We start from the raw sequence: 18253 nt of genomic DNA on the forward strand, positions 1-18253 counted from the left end.
GAACCATGTTGACTTAGTATAGCCCATCCAGAAGAAAAAGACATGCGCGTCAGTCGCCCAACGTGTAGATAAAGAACCTCCGCATCTCAGGAGTTGTGTGGAGTAAATGGTTCACGTTTTAAATAATTTCCAAACAGGTTTATTTTCTTAATTTCTTCTTGAAAATGGTCAAACAGTGCAAAAACTCAAAAAAAATCTAGCTAGTCAGCATGAAAATTTTTAAATTGACATGATCAATCTGAGCAGAGTTCCAACATTAATTATCAATATGATCTGTTATTTCCCATGCAATGCATAGTGAAAACTTCAGTACAATATTATACAAATAGTACAAACCGTACATTTGCTGATTTGCACATCAAGTACAAACAAATTAAACTTGTTACTGGGCATGTACTTCAACAGCTCCCCTTTCATCGCTTCCAACACATCCTTTGCTCCCCCTCCTAGCTTATCTGGAAAAAGACTTTTACAGATCAAAACTGATTTGACACAGTAAATAGATGTGTGCTATGTTTTATTCTCTGATCACAGCGTTGCCCATGTGACACAACAATAAACTAGTTGAACTTTCAAATCTCATATATATTTGCTACAATAATTGATCAAGTGCTGTATTTATGCACTGGTTTGGAAATCTGCTATGAAAACCAACCGAAATGTTGTCGTAATGCTTGTGCTATATGAAGCAATCTGAACTAAATTGCTCACTACAGTAGAAGTTTAAACAGTGTACCGCAGTTTGTTTATACAATCCTTAACGAAGTTAAATTAATTTGTCTATAAATACTAATTCAAAGAAATGTGACTAAACCTTAGGTTAGTAAATCCTTAACCTCTAGCAATTATAATAGTTTGATTTGGCTAACTCGATGATTAGGTTTTCAAAATTTATATCTCATGAACATTTTGGAATATTAATCTAGGCCCTACGTACCAAAGCTAGCTTTGACCAATTTCAATTCTAGAATTCTCTAGAACTTACCGAAAACGTACAAAACCTTGTGCACCTCATAAGTCTCAACCCAAAAACCAATAGCCACCATAGATTTCATCAGGGTTTATCTAAGGAACACAGTAGAAGAGAGTAGAATGGAGTAGAAGAGGGTAGAGGGGAGTAGAAGGCAGGCAGTAGAAGGTACCAATCCAGGGGCAAATCAGCTATAGTAAAATCACGAAGCTTAACCATGGATTTTGATCAAAACCAATAGCAAAAACCTTAGGAGCTCATGGATATATCCAACAACGAACATGTCACCCCTCCTTTGTATCCCAACCATACAAAGGCACATCATATAATCACGAAAGAAGTTAGGTGGATATAACAGGTGGAGGCTCGAATATCCACTGCCCCGTTAAAATCATGGGCGCCTCTTATTAAGTCCATCTAAAATTTTATATTAAAAATTGAAGAAAAGGGAGATTGAAGTTCTATCTAATTTATTTAACACCTCTAGCATCGGTAGCTAGATCCGCCATCAAGAACCAAACAATAGTAGCACTAGTAAGTGATCAAGTTTCATATGGTTTTATAAATTATTTTCCCTTTAAAATACAACATTTTTATATGCATTCAAACTTTTATTTTACTTAATTGCTAGATGTTGTGCTGAGAGCTTAGGCGAGGAAGGTGCATACTCATTATATTGTTTGATAGAGGAGGTATTGGCAAGAGTAATATTGGGTGAAAAAGTATCCTCTATGTATGGGCATAATATAAGCTTAAGACCAATTTCGACCTATTTCTATTATGTTGTATATATCAAGTACTAACCATTGTTTTGGTACAGCCAGCCTGAGACAAAGTATATTAGTTTTGTATTCTACCTTTGATGCATGGATTCTACGAGAATGTTGGGAGAAAGTTAATGAACATAATCTTTGAGAATAGCTTTGTGCGCTAGCTAAGCCACACATTTAGATGCAACATGACAACTGGTTGGCGGAAAAGATAAGAGAAGCTATGGGTAAAGTAGTACCCTCTGCAGTATAAAATGTTGATATTTATTCCTTCATTTCTGCATTTAAACTTAGGTTCTTAGCAGGAAAATGATCTATAGGATGTTCAGACCTGCGGATAGGTTAAAAGCTTTCATAAATAAAAGGAGATATTTTCCTAAAAACTTATTTTAGAAAACTTGCTCTTGCAGATCGAACCTTTTTTTTTTCTTTTAACTTGCAAAGTACAGCTTGTACTCAACCTCTTGCTCTATCTTAATTTTTAGTCGATTTTGTGGTCCCCCTATTCTGCAGCTTAGGCCAGATGACATATTTTATCTGGTCAGTCCTGAGATCCCACTAGAACCAGAAGAACCAAACCACATATACTTTGGATATGAAGGTTTCCTACAAGTAGTGTTTATGTAAATTAGGTTTGTACTAAGTTAATTGGGATTATAAATAAATAATGCCTACTTCTATTGTAAAAACCTTGTAAACGATCAGTTATATGTATCTTTTCACAACTATTTAGTGCTGCAACACCCTGATAGGATTACTATTTTGAAAATTTTATTTTTCAAGTAATAATCCATTATATCACAAACACTAATCTGCAGGCTACCATTATAGAAAGAACAATATATATCACAAACATTCTATGTATCTCTGCAGGCTACCATATCTCTTCAGGCTGCAATGGAACTGGTCCCGTCATGTTTTCGGCTCAATCCCTCAGCACTCAGCCAGATCATTAGTATTTCAGATGATTAAATTGCATAGCATACTTTTTTCCAGACTCTAATCTGCCAAGCATGCAAGTTTAAATACAACAATGTTTACTACAACTTTACCTGGAGATGCAATGTAACCATTATATAATCAACTGATCAAAGTGGTTCGTTGGAGATCCAACGCCTGAACATGGCATAACATCTCTCTGGCTGGTACTCCGGTGCAGTGTGTCCACCACCCTGGGATTATATATCAGAATAGTTTGTTATTCGGCTCTCTAATGGGTATATATCATCTACTGGCATGAGTTAATTTTAGTTTTATGGAATGTAAATTTCCATTTGAATCATTCATCGACTCTTTGATTTCCTGATGTTTTCAGCTTCTGAGAAGAACGTGCAGCTCGGTTGACAGAAAGCTGCCAAGTATATGCCTTTGGCCAAATATGTATATGAATTTCCTCGGTATCCATATTTCAAATATCGTTCAAAAGGAAAAAATCCTTATCTTTTCACTTATGTTTATAATATAAATCAAAATTTAAAATTTTAACTATAAATTTTAGAGTTGATTTTGATGTTTTTTCACCATAGTTTATATTTCAGCCTTGCCTTTTAGATCACTAAAAACGCGTATATAAAAATTCTATTCACAAATTATTCTTTATTTACAAATATACCGTTTCACTTATTCCAAGATTAATCCAAAAGATGGGCACCAATGTTTCAGTTAAACAAACAAACTATTGCATCACAATTTTTCTGAATATTTGTAATTAAATTAAAAAAGACACCCGATTGTTATTATGTAAAATAGAACTTTTTGCCATTCCACCCTAGGTGGCATGCCAAGCTATTGTTTCAACCATAGTACTATATATAGTGTATAACTATACTTGTGGTATGCCACCGGTAGTTTGCGCTGTCTCAACTGGTGTTATGGACAAAGCCTTTTCTCCCATCGGTATTGTAAAGCGGTTGTTTGGATGAGCGGAATGAAACCGAGTTCTTAGAAAAAAAAACAAGTCTTCATAATTTTTTTTTGACATAAACCAGTTTTAAATTGTTAATTTATTACCACGCATTATTTATCTAAAATCCAGTTTGTCCCACGAGAGAACTGCGAAGGGGGATGAACTTGTTTTTGTAAAAATGTCATGGAGTCCCTTCCATGGCATGACACACGGAAAACGTGAAACGGTATATTTATAAATAAAGAATAAATTATAAATAAAATTCTTTATATACATGTTTCTAACGATCTTAAAAGACAAGGCTAAAAATAAACTAAAATCGATGGAAAAAACCCAAAAATCAATTTTAAATTAAAAGTTCAAAATTTAAATTTTATCTTATAAGTATAAAAAAAACAAAAAGATATAAACAAAATAAAAAGATAACGGCCTCTATGTTGTACCATATTGTAACCACAAAGAGTAAGTATGAAACTGAAGCAAAACGAATGCTAAACAAACTGTTACCTTAACAGTTGCAAAAGTCATGTTGTTTGAATATGTTATGGTGAATCTGCAAAGCAATTAAAATTCGGAATGTAAGTGCAGCTTTTGAATATAGCGAGTACAAAAGATCAAAGTATTTCTAGTGCTGGCAGGAAAAACTATATATGACTACCGTTTAATCAAATACTTATAAATAATCTCACCCTGCAGATTGTCCCTCTATATGCCATGATCTCCAGTCATCCAGAATGGGGAAGTTCAGCGATCTGACCCAGGATTGTGTGCCAACGAAGGGTATAAGAGAATCATGGTCGCCACTGTACACACAAATGCATATATTTTTAGGGGATTCAAAACTATCAAAATTTCAACTGTATCCGTAGAAATCACGTACTACCTCCGTCCCGTAATAAGATCATTTTTTAATTTTATGATACAATGTTTTGACTCTTTATCTTATTTGAATTTTTTTTGCGATTAATATTTTTTCTTACTAGATGATAAGACATAAATAGTACTTTATACGTGACTAATTTTTTAAGTTTTTGTATATCAAATATTGAGCACGGAAAAACGAAAAATAAACTTATTATAGGACGGAGGTAGTACAAACTTGCAGCAGTGGGAACAAAATTGTATCAGCACTAGCAATCAACAACAAAGTGGCAATAGTGGGGCACTAAACTGTTACAGCATTGTAAACTATGAAATGAGGTACTACTGGTGACAAAGAATACACGACTTGTCAATTGTGACAGCGAGAAATAAATGTGATAATAAATGCAAATCATGCCATAAATTTGTAGTAGGTAAAGGTCGGATACAATTTGTAAATACGTAAATACTAGGGAGTCATCTTTTCCCTTTTTTAGGAAAATTCAAACGTTCTATTTGCAAACAAAAATAATTTATGAATAAAACTTTCATATACGTGTTCTTAGTTATCTAAAAGCAAAAGTTGAAAATAAGCTACGATGAAGAACACCAAAATCAGCTCTAAAATTAAAGTTAAAAAATCAAAATTTATCTTATAAATATAAGTAAAAACTAAAAGATGAGGTCGTAGTCCCATCATAACTTCCTCCATATTTTAATACATTGGACCAGTTTTATCATTTGTCTTATTCAAAAAGCTTAGGCAATTATTATTTATTTTTATAATTGGATTACTACACAATGTATTTTAATTATATCTTTTATTTTCTTATATTTTCACAAAATGCTTCAACAAAACGAATGGTCAAAAGTGTGGCGAAAAGTAAATGACATCATTTATTAAAATACGTAATGAGTAGTTCGATCATTTGTGTGAAATTATAACTAATATTAAATGCACTCTTAAAATAACGATCAATTAAGATAGAAATTCTAGGAAGTTGTTATGCGTATGACTAAACCATCCGACTTACGTATGACCCAATTAATCAACGGCTACAGTGTCACTCACTGAACCCCTTTACCTAATTAATGTTGCAGTGTTTCAGTCGTACGCAAGAAGTACGGTTGGCCGTACGTATAGCAGAATTGGAAATTCTAATTGCATATTAGATTAGAACATGTGTAATACAACTATATACTTTTATGTATGATCATTACAAGTTTTAAGAATCTCTCGAGTGCCATATCTCCGGTTGTATGATAATTATTGCTTCTTTCTGAAGTTGCCAATAACTCATCTAACCTATGAATTTGTATGTTTTGAAGGCATGCGTAATTGTTTTCTTTCTTAGTGGCGTCATAAAATTGTTCGTTATATATGTTACACTATAAATTAATGCACATATACAGATAAACAACAAATATATTTTAAGATACAACCCTTAAATACATACCTATATATCAAAGCACGATAACCTTTCGATGTAAGATTACGATGGTACTCTATGGTGCTCCCCATATCCTCTGAATAGGGTAGATCCCGTTGATGACATCTTACCCACCTCTTGATGCTTCCCTGGGTTTTCAAACAAATTTACCAATTAAAGAAGGGTAAGTTAATGTTTTGACGTGATTTGAAATTTGAAAGTTCTGCATAGAGTCCAAAATCTATGACTTGAAAACTGCATCTTTTGTGTCAGGTAATATTTGTTCAAACTTGATCTTGTATATTTATGTTGCAATTAATTAACTACTTCTAATTTACACCAGGTTGCCGCAATAGTTAGGGCATTCCCAACCCATAACACTAGATATGGTTTCTATAAACTTCCCATCATCAATAAACTAGTACTGGACACTACTCTTCCAATGCAAACACCACTATTCCACATATAAATTTAATGCTACTTATCTCATATGATATTTTGGATGTTGTGTAGAAACCATGTCTCATGCAAGACATGCTTTCATTTTCTTTCCTCATTTATTCACTTGCCACATCATTTTTTATTCTATGTGGCAATTTTGTTTAATGCTATAAATATCATCCTAGTCATTGGGTTGCGAATGCTCTTATAGCTAGAAAATATCACTAGCTTCCTTTAGCACATCAATTATGTGTGCTGTGTTCTTACTGCATGACACAAATGCAATGAACTACCACCACTTGACTTCACCTGGTGCAAAGCTTCCTATCATTCATCAAACTGTGCATTATATCTTTCCTAAAACCGGTACAAACGCGGCTGGACTTACCTGCAAACTGCAATTAAGCTAGTTTTTTTTTATCAATTTACCTTCTTGATCCCGAGAGCCTCCCAAGTAATGTCTCTATTAACCCAATAATATGAAAGATAGTATCCATATGTCTGTACAAGCAAGAAGTATGAACTCAGTTCAAATACAACTCTTGGATACATATATGGTTTAGCAAAATGTTTGCATTAAGTACAGTAGTCAAGTTAAAGCACAAGCACTTTGTGTAAGATCTTACAATTTATACACTAGGGTCTGTAAATTCAATGCGCTCATAAGCCACCTTCAAGTTGCAGTAGTCATGATAAAGCATGAGCACATCTTGTAGGATCTTGCATAAGTACATTTGTCTGCTACTTACATTCAGTTATTTTTACATACACCTATCTAGCATAGGTGCTTACATACATCGCTTTCACTTGTTTAGATGTTTATTTATGTATCTTCCCGTTTCAATTCAGACGATGTGTAATGAAACAAATAAAATCCACCTTGTTGCGATAAAAGTATTGTGTTTTTTTCTTCGTTCGAAATGGTCAGGCAATAACATGTATTTTTGAAGAGCATAAATATGTGTACTAAGACTTGAGAGTACTAATAAGATCGACTTACAATGCAATCCAAGGGGGGAGCTGCTGCCAGATGCTCAAGTTCTGCAGTTCCCTCCAGCATAATTCTGTTATGAGTATTGTCGTCTGGCCCAGGGAACACTTCAATGCATTTCTTGTAAAGAACATGTTCTGTCGAAATTTCGTTGAGCAGCTGTCGAAAATTCGTGTCATCAATCCATGTGAATTAATGTACTCCCTTTATATTCAAATGTATGGAGCTTTAACTTTTGGATATAAAGTTTGACCATACGTATTATTTTAAAAAATGAAACATCATTTATTTTGTTGGAACTTATTTTATCTTTATAAGTACATTAAGCACACTATATATTTTTTAATCTTAAGGGAATTTTTCAAATAAGATGTCAATGATCAAATGTCAAGTTTAAAAAAATAAAAACGTTGTACACTAAAATATGAAATATGGAGGGTACTACTTAAGCATCATATAGTTAAAAAAATTGCTCAGCCTGATGTTTATTGCATAATTGTGAAGATATTGGCCAGCCTAGCATGCAAAAAGATTCACACAATTTTTCTATGCTACCTACATAAATAATCTTGTTAAATACATCCAAATTAGTACAATGTGAAACATTTGCTGTTTTCTAATTAACTCAATCTGCTAACTTTAGACACCATTAGCCAAGATATATATACACCTTTAGGGCTAGTACCATTGTATATATATAACTAGAACTTTTTTAACATCCTTGAAATAGTGCCTTGAGGTATAAATTTTTTAAGTGCAAAATATGATATCTCGAGGTACCAATATTTTACACTGAAATTTTTAGCACCCGAAGGTACAGCATTTGTTAGTGTAAAAATATGGTATCTTGAGCTACCAAAATTTTACACTAAAATTTTTTACGGCAAAGAAAACTCATATAATTATTGTAGAGTTCCTAGGCGTAAACAAACAACAAAGAAGAGTGCAGGTGCAGAACTCCTTACATCATAGAACCTGTTCATTTGCTGGCTGCAAATTAAATTCTTGGGGTTGTAATACTCATCCCCCTGGCAGTCCCTCGTTATGGTCTGACAAAGCGATCACATGATCAAGTACGGAATTTTTTTGAGAAATATTATTATTTTAATAAAAAATCGTAAAATTAGAGGCTATCCGCGAAAAATCGCATTATTAACAGCTTGTCGAAATACGGACGTGCGACAGGGGACCTGTCGAACACCTAATGTTCGACTGGTGGCTTGTCGAACAGCACAAGGCCGATAGGCCACCCAACCTCCCCTATCCTCCCCTATCGAACTAGGAAACATCGATTGGATTGGACCCTCCAACAGCCATCTCTTAACCCCCGTTGAACTTCCATTGTTTGATAGGCTCTGTCGACTTTTGGCCATTCGATATGTACCTTATCGATCTCCGGCCGTTCGATAGGTTGCTAATTTTGTAATTTTCCACGGACGGCTCCTAATTTTATGATTTTTTATTAAAATAATAATATTTCTCAGAAAAATTCGTCTACGTGCAGACAAAGTTATGTGAGCTCACATGATGGAATCAGAAGTAAATGAACCATGGGTGCATGGTTGAGCCAGATTAGAAGCGTTGTTCAGTTAATTAACTAATTAATTACGGACGTACCTCGTAGCTTTGGTCTGAGATGATCCCCATTCCATGAGCATACGGCACTCTTGATCCAACGTCAAACTGCAGCTCACCTGTGCCTGGGTTACCTAACAGATAGCCCTGACCATGCATCATGATCGAATTAATACAAATAAATTATTAGTATAACACACTCCATCTTGAAATAAAATGCTCGTGTGCTCTATCTGTTGAATTTGCCGGCCCACATAAATGTATATGCCATCTTATTTACATTAGACTTTCAATTCACCCATGCCTAATTCTTGGTGTACAATGGATAATTCAGAAATAGGGTATACTAATAACATAATGCCTAGCCTCTAGCCCTAAATATTTGACCTTTTCAACAAGGGTATGCCAATCTTTAAAATTCCACGCACAAATAATAGCTGAAAATATTAAATCTAAAACAAAAGAATTTGTATACATATATGTGACTTGAAAAACTGGTAACGTAATACCATAGACTTTTAGATTTACAAAGTTCTTGTAATATAATGCCAGGATACCAACATTTTATCCTAATCTAATTTAAAACATAAAATATTTCTGACAGAATGGAGGATGAATTTAAGTACATCTATTATTGTCGTGGCTCATCTATATTTTTTATATGGGATAAAAGCGTCATTAACATTGCAACGTGGGTCTCATGCCATGCGCAGGGTTGATGACAGCAAAATAAATTTACCATACACATATTTTTTATTTCATGTGTCAGTGTTCACCAGTTTCATTGTCTGCCTGTTTCTTTTTTTAAAAAAATCAAGCATTTTTTAAGTCACTCATCTTAGACGTTAATTGTGAGTATTAAATATAGATTGATAACAAAACTAATTGCATAAATAAAGGCTATTTCATTAGATAAATTTTTTAAGCATAATTAATCCACAATTAGTAAATGTTTACTGTAACATCACATTCGCTGATCATGGATTAATTAGGCTCAATAGATTTGTTTTAATAGTCTAGAGTATGGGGTGAGTTTCATTAATAATCTATATTTAATACTTACCATTAGTGTCTAAACATTTGATATGACAGAGACTTAAAAAAAATCCTGGACCCATAGTCTCATGTGGAAAGAAAAAAAATAGTATGCAGGTCTCTCTCACTCGATAAAAAATAAATAATAGCACTAGAAGCGCCTATTAGAATGTAGAGATGGGTGAAGTAAAATTAGCTGGTGGTACTTAATCTTTATCCGTTAAACAATTGCAACATGCATATTCTATATTATCCACAAATATAATAAATGTTTTATGAAGCTCTCAACTAGCAGTACAACTATTGACATGTTTTGTTTTTCTAATCTAATAAATCAGATTTATTTATACTACTACATCAACCACTGACAGAAACATCAACTATTGATAGCAGAATATTTTTTCTACTATCTGTAAAATTCTAAATAAATGGTTAAGATTCTTATATCGATGATAATGCCTTATATCGATGATAATACTAGTAATAGAATAATATTAGTACAGAGCAGACTAGAGTCGAGCTCAAATATAATGTAATTTGCTATATATACTACTAGTTCCACAGTCATTCTCAATTTAAATTTCGTCCATGTTATCTCTGAATTACCCTTCCACCTTCAACTCCCTCTTATTTAATAAAGCCATTCTAATCTTTTCTCTACAAGGCTATAACCTTAACTTCTTAAAAAAGCATACTCTCTCACATTTTGTGACCAGAGGGATTAGTACCTTGAGACTAAGATTCGGTTCCATCCCAGCTTCAATATCTGAGAATTGAACCAGCTCAAAAATGTTGGGGTGAAATTAACCGCGGTAGTAAAATAGGAGCACATGATAAAGTAAATTAGGAAATCAACCAGTTCATGTAGCCATGATCGAATACCTTCTGAAATCTTGTGCACGATAAACGGAATGAGTTTTCCAGCGGAGGAGTCTCCACCGACGTAGAACGAATTTGCCAAGTATTCAGGATGGTCACCGAACCACTGAAAGCATTCATTAAACGAGACAATTTTTACTAACAAAGAGCGCTAATTGACCACCGAGTGTACGGAGGGGTGATTGCCTAACGGTCTTTTTACGAACGCAAAGATAATTTGTAAATAATTAAAACCTTTATATATATACATGTTTTTAGCTATCTAAAAGCATTGGAAGAAAAATAAACTATAACAAAAAAAATTAAATTCAATTCTAAATCTAAGCGAAAAAATTAAATTGCTTATAAATAGAAAAAGAAGCTAAAAGATAAAAAGATAGTCAATGACTCAAACTTGATGAGATAGGCATCAGAAGAGCACTGCCTTGTAGACAAATTTCACGAGCTGCAGCGACGTGGAGACCTCGCCGACGTCGTAGCCGCTGGGGTCCCGGGAGAAGGAGAAGCCGGCGCCCACCGGCGAGTCGACGAACAGGATGCTGGCGGCCTTGGTCCACGAGTAGGGGTGGTACCGCAGCCGCGGCGTGCTGCCGTCGTAGGGCTCGACGACCAGCTTCACCGGGCCTGCAGGCAAGGGCAAGTGGTATACGTACGTAGCAACAGAATCAGACATCCATGGATTCATCGGTGCCATAAACTGTTCGTTCGACATGGTAGCTGCTGAGCATGCTCACCGATCTCGTAGAAGATGGCGCTGAGCACGGAGCAGCGGTCGCCGCCGGTGAGCCAGAGGAGGACGGGGTCGGCGCCGGGGTCGCCCTCCGACTCGATGAAGTAGTAGAAGAGCTCCGCGCCGCTCTCCTCGTCGACGGTCACGTACCTGATCAGAACAGTAGAGCATGGAGATGTTGATGCATCTGCTCGTGTTGGACCAACGAAGAAATGGGCGTGTACACAAACACACCCTGTCTCGAGGTGGAAGGGCAGGTCGCCGTCGAAGCCCGGGAGGCTGGCGACATGTGTCGTCCGGTGGTCGGGGTCGGCCCCGGAGACGAGACGGCGAGGAAATAAGCTTGGGACGAAGCAGAGGAGCACGACGACGAGCAAGCTGGTGAGCCGTAACGCCATAGCTGCTGGCGAGGCCGCGTGTAGTGTTAGTGTCAGTGTGGCTGTGGATTTCGTTCCCGTGCCTGCCTATTCTACACTAATATACTACTTGTGGTAAAGAAGTTGACCATGGAGGATGGCCGGAGATTCGGGACAGGGAGCCAACTAACTTCCTCGCTAGAACCATCGGTATTGTTGTTTTTGTTAGTGATTGATTCGAAAAGGCCAAATTATATATTAGCAAATTAACAATAATTTAAAAATAAAACATTTATATATATATTTATGCGCGTAGGGAGCTAAAATTCCGGCGAAAAAATAAACTTGGATTAAAAAACTGTAAATATAATATTAAAAATAAAAAAATCATTAAGGGTAAATAAAAGCGATTGTATAAGAGGCAGTACCTCCTGCTTTTTCCAGTCAGAGGTGTTTATGGCTCACAAAGTTTGCCACGCACCCTCTCGTACCTACCTTACCCAACTGACGGATACTCGCTGCTATATACAAATGACACTCAGAATTAACGAGAACACCAAGGGAGAACAAAACACATATCTTCACATCATGCTGTATACTACTGCCTCCGTTTTCAGCACATTTTAGTTTCACTAGCATAGCATGCGTACACGTGTTAACTGTTTCACTGTTGATGAGACGATTGTCGTTGGTTTGAACGGAGGAGAGACACCAAACTACGCCGTAAATTCACAGGTGATAAAATCATTCCGTCGAGCAGTCTTTCCATATTTAGTGGAGAAACTGATCTAATACTTTAAGAGGCCGTCCTCTCGTAGCAATCACCGTCCATGAAGCTTTGCGATCTGTGCGTATGTCCCCACGGTCCTTTTTATTCATAGTATTTTGTTTTATTTATCTATTTCCTCATCCCATATATCAATAAAATGTCTTATCTATAGGGCTCACAGATATATTACTTTATAACATATATTACATTTCTCCTTCTGCCATATCTTAGAGAACTAACTTTCCTCTTTTCCTTTTCTCTTCCCACCGATGCAAGAGCACAAGAACATTTCCCCCATCTTCTTTCTCTATACCGGCTGACAATGGCTTCTCGGTTCCAAGCCACGTTCTCTATCTCCACACCTGGGGTTGAATTGGCGTCAACATACACATCCTCTAGCCATGACATCTCATCCCACTCATGTATTTCTTCACCAAAATTGAATTGTCGTTGCGATGAGCTAGTTGCTGCATGGACATCGAACACTGCTCGCAATCCAAGTCGTCGTTTTGTGAAATGCACAAAGAAGGTGGGTTCGATATCTGAACTAACTTGTTCAAGATCCATGTTCCAAATCCTTGTTGTCAATCCGGGAGGGTTGCAAAGTGTGGTTTTAGGAAGACCCCATCTATCAATATGTAGATGATTTGGTGGATTATCTCATCTAAGGCAGAACTCAACTAATTGAGGAGGCCAACCAAATGCTCAAAGTCAAATTTGAAGATAAGACCAACCAAGTGTTACGACTGCAAGATGATATATTGTTAGTACATAGTCAACTTGATGAAGAAACACTACACCATAACTATATCTAGCACAATTCAACTGCCCTAAAAATTGATATAGGTGGCAATTCATCTGCCTAGAAAATGTATTCATGACCTTTATAACTACTCTCTAAAGTCCTGTCGAGAAAGGTTACTGCCAGCAAATATTTTACTCCCGACAATTACCTGCCCTAGAAGCCAAATCCCATTCACGACAGATAGCTAAAATCTTGGCAGTCAATTGTCCTAAAAGCTCTATAGCTTTGCTGGCAAATATGACCATAACAAAAGTTATAGATATTGATGATTTATATAACATTGTTGTTGATGACTTTTTCAGTTGAAATTATTTAGTATTTCAAAATATTGTTTAAAGTTGTTATAATTTGAAATTCAAATTCAAATTCAAATTATTGAAATATAGTCATATAGCAAAATGACACAAACAAAGTTGTAGATATTGATGATTTATGTAACTTTTGTGAGGACGTCCCAAAGCCTAGGTGGTGCAATACTCCGAGACATGTCAGCGCGAAATATCTGGATGAATGGGGCCTCAAATTAAACCCAAATAATTACGATAACCATCCAACCTCATCGCAGACCCCGACATGTCTTGAAGAGGGCACTACAAAGGCTCTAAGCCATCGGATATGAAATAGAAGACATAACCATTGGAATAGCCACACCAGACATGTACGTCATACGCCCGTCAACCACTCGATGGTGGCAACCAAAAGCGTACCCCAGAGACTTGATCTCAACAAAGACATATTCCCCGATTATCTCAACCATTTCAAACCCATCCTCATGTGGGACTAGTCACCCAGGAATGTAACATATCCTCACATAAATCATCTCAAGCATGATATCCGAATCATAAGTGGTTCTAAGTATAACGCATAAATAGTCTTAATAAGTTCTAAGTAGTACTTGGCGACAAGCCATACATATTGGTTCATGCGGTAAGTGTGCTACCCAAAAGCCCATAGGCAAACCGGCTAGGGTAAATCCCTAGTTAGAACCATCCTGGAAATCACAAGCTGCATCAAACTCCTCATCCAAACAGTCATTACCTGCAGCAGGGTCTGAGCCAAAAACAAGTAAAAGAAAGCAAGAAATCAGTACATTAATCAAATTAATGTACTGGCAAGTCGGTGACAACCCTAGCATGCTACATGTTGGCCATTCTCAAGGATAAGCTGTGTATAGGTAAATTTTTGCATAAATGTCAATTTTAGTTCACAACATGTTTCACAACGGAAATTTTATAACAATAGTATAGCGTAAGTAAAGCTTGTAATGTAATGAATAAATAACACACATCTACCCCTCAAGATAAATCATCACCACTTACCATCATATCATCACCATTCACCGAACTTTACCCAAATTCACCAACAAAACATTCCAACCATTTTCCAAGTTCACAAGAGTTTATCAAAATCACAAACTATACTCATGACACTTCACCATGCCGCTCATGACCGTGAGCACGGCTAATCGATTAGTTTAGACTCTGCAGAGTTTGTATAACTTTTAAGCCCACATGATATGGTTCGCTCTAGTTCGTCTGATACCCGTCGGTATCACCACATTCTACACATTGAGTGTGATCTACAGGTCATAACAAAACTGTTATATTGTTTATTGTCTAGCCTTGCACCAGCCCGATGTGTGTTTTAGCCACGCTACTAGCAAAGTAGCGCCACTAGGTAGCGGGCCCACGCTTTAACCTAGCGCCGTAAGGAACCCTACCCGGAATACCTCACGAGGCACGGCACCGTTGTATTGGACAGACTGCCCGCTCAAATCATCACATACCACATGTCGTTAATCAATTTCAACAAATCACAATCCATAGGAAGTTCCGATAAGGTACCAAAACCCGGTAACTCATACTCTTTGGCCTACCAAGATGCAAGGCTAAACTCTAAACAACTTAATAGGTTAAGGCCAGCCCATACTTAGCACATGTGGTTTGTACTGTTTTCATTAGTCGGTGACATAGAGTGAGGTCCTTAATCGACCCGGCGAACGCTCCCCCTATCGGTGCACATCTACTACCATATGTACACCACTCGCCACCCAAGTCTAAAAACAAGTTTCCTCCATTTTCTATTCACAATACTCACACATTTAAAATTCTGTCCAGCAGCATCAAAATAACCTTTGTCACATATAACATTTATCAAAATGAGTAATTTGTAAGGCGGTAACCGAATATATAAGCATATAGCGGCAATATAAGCATAGCATAATCCCAAATAACACAATAATTGTATCCAAGAGCACCCTATGGTTACAACCAGCAAGGATTCAATATTTCAAGGTAGGTTATGCCGCAATTTGGTCATATCTACCATTCCCACATTTATATAATTTCTTTTACTAAAATTAATACTAGCTAACGTATACATGTTTGCAATAGAATCATTTAGCCCAATAAAACATAGGATCAAAGTCGTCAAAGGAGAGGCTGACTTGCCTTCGTCCGCAAACACCTGAACCTGGTCTTCAACAAACTCACCCTCTTCTTCTTCGACGTATTCTTCCTCTATTCAAAATACGCGTATACGATAAATACAAAAATGTAAAAACCAAAAATGCATGAAAATGCATGAGACTTATGCAGTGAGTGTGCTGGTCTCAGGTGGCCTCTAGTGAAGAAATTTTTATTTTATCACTTTGTTTTACAGAGATATGCATTTAATAATTAAAAAGGTTTAAAAAAGGGCTAAGTTTTATCAAGCAACATTTTTGTACAGAAGTGAAGAAAATTACTTTTACAAAGTTACAGAGCATGATTTTAGAAAATTAACAGAAGTGGTTTCACAATTTTTAGAGCTATTTTAAATTTGTTATGGATTTAACAATCTCTAGGAGACATTTAGGGAAAAACAAAAATAAAGAAAAAGTTTGTACAAAAAGTACCAAGTTTTATATTTATCTAAAATAGTTCACAGTTCCACGGATCTAACAAAAATGGTTTCACAATTTTCGGAGTTAAAATGAATTTTCTACAAAATTTTGAAGTTCTGCTCATTCTCAGCTAAAAAAAATAGAAATCAGTTTTCATAATTTAATTTCAGCCGGGCCCACATGTCAGTGAATGGCGTTTTCTGAAGTGAGGGGTGTTTTGCAGAAAGGCCCTCGGAAGATAGGAAATCAACCCGCACTCCCTTGCTAAAGTAATATGTGTCTAGGCAGTTTTCGGATAGGACCCTAGCTTTAGTCGAATTCTCCGAAGGAGGTCCCTCGTCGGCTCAAGCAAGGGGCAGCCATGGGTGAGTTGGATTTTCAGCTCGCCGGCGACGATCGGTGGCCTGAATCGATTCGAGCGCAAAAGAGAAAATGTAGAGGGGGTCCTTGCGCATCCGTGAGTGGTGGTGTTGAGGGAAATGGTGGTCCGTAGCCATGGAACACGAGCAACAACAGTGGTATGTCTTGGTATGGCCATGCATGTGCTTGTAATGGCTTGGTTAGTGCATGCAAGGGCTCGGTTAGTGCAAAATAGTTAGCGCCAGAGATGTCTCAAGGTACTAGGGTGCTCACCAAGCGAAGAAACGGATGAAACGATGTCCACGGGAGCGGTGAAGACGTTGGCCGGCGGCGAGGTCGGTGACGCCGACCACGTGTTCGATAGATTTCTTCTTGGGCAAAAGAGGCACGGATGAGCTCGGCGTGATACGTAGATCACGTTCCATAGAAAGAAAGTGAGAGGGACTTACCAGGGATGGAGAACGACGATGCCTAAGTTGCCGGTGCCGGGAAAGACGGCGAAGCTCCGAGTAACCTGGGCATGGGATGCTTTTGCTCGGGCTTGGAACGTGATGGGGGGAGGATGCCCTTGCTGCTGGCGCGTTGGCTTGAGAAATAAGAAAAAATGAAGTGGGGGGAGTGAGAGAGAGGGGTGGCTAGTGAAATCATGGGGTTTCTTGGGCTCCCATTGGGCATGGAGGGCGGTGGAGGCTGTGAGGAGAGATTGGGAGGCTGCCATGTGGGTCCTAGGAGTGTGGAGCCCACTTGCAAGTGAAAGAGATTTGAAATCTTGTTTGGAGGCTGTCATGGAGGGTTGTCTGCCAAAGATCTTTGGAGGGGATTGAAAGGAGATTTTGTGCAGCAACAAGCGTGTACTAGTGGTCCTCTTGGTCGGGGGTGATGTGGAGAGTGAAAGGGCTGAAGTGGTTTTGGTTAGAAGTCTTTGGTTTAGGCTTAATAAAGGGATGAACATGGGTTGACAGCATGATTAGCAGCCGTTGATAGTGCAGTTAGTAGCTGATTCGATTTTTGGAGGGAGAGAAGAAAGGGTTAAAGCGTGATCTATGGTGTGCCACTCCTCGTAGTGTTAGAGGAATGTTAGTAGAAGACTTTGGATGAAACCAAACTTCAAAAAGAGGTTTTGAAATAAATTTTACCAAGAGAGCAAATTTGAATCTACTAAGCAGTTTTTCAGGATTTTCGAGAGATTAAAATAGATCAAAGAGATAGCAAACCTTAATGAAAAATTTTGAAACTTTGAGGGTTGATTTCTGACATACCAAGGTATTTTTCAGAATTTTTGTAGAATTTTTGGATGCACATAAATACCAAATTAATTATTTTTGTGACTCTAGGTCTATTATTGCATGTGATGATGAGATGATTAAGATCCAAAAACAATTAAAATCACTCCCAACCACATGATGCATTTAAGTTAAATTTAGTTCTCGGGTTTACGGGCTTGGGTGTGTTACAAAACCTACCTCCCTTAAACAAAATCTCCACCCCGAG

At 37.1% G+C, this 18253-nt stretch overlaps 1 protein-coding gene across 1 annotated transcript; it reads right to left on the reverse strand.

The window, feature by feature from the left end:
* Positions 1-247: 247 nt before the first annotated feature.
* Positions 248-11986, reverse strand: LOC102715066 (serine carboxypeptidase-like 7). Its single transcript, XM_006663334.2, has 14 exons — positions 11823-11986; positions 11593-11738; positions 11283-11482; positions 10862-10964; positions 10708-10745; positions 8987-9091; positions 8335-8418; positions 7379-7528; positions 6808-6879; positions 5965-6086; positions 4336-4449; positions 4154-4199; positions 2793-2912; positions 248-455 (listed from the first exon to the last, which is right to left on the reverse strand). The coding sequence occupies exons 1-13, from the start codon at positions 11984-11986 to the stop codon at positions 2829-2831; spliced, it is 1428 nt and encodes a 475-aa protein (XP_006663397.1). The 3' UTR covers positions 248-455; positions 2793-2828.
* Positions 11987-18253: the final 6267 nt, after the last annotated feature.

The sequence above is a fragment of the Oryza brachyantha genome, chromosome 11 (assembly GCF_000231095.2).
Source record: "Oryza brachyantha chromosome 11, ObraRS2, whole genome shotgun sequence".
Lineage (NCBI taxonomy): Eukaryota > Viridiplantae > Streptophyta > Magnoliopsida > Poales > Poaceae > Oryza > Oryza brachyantha.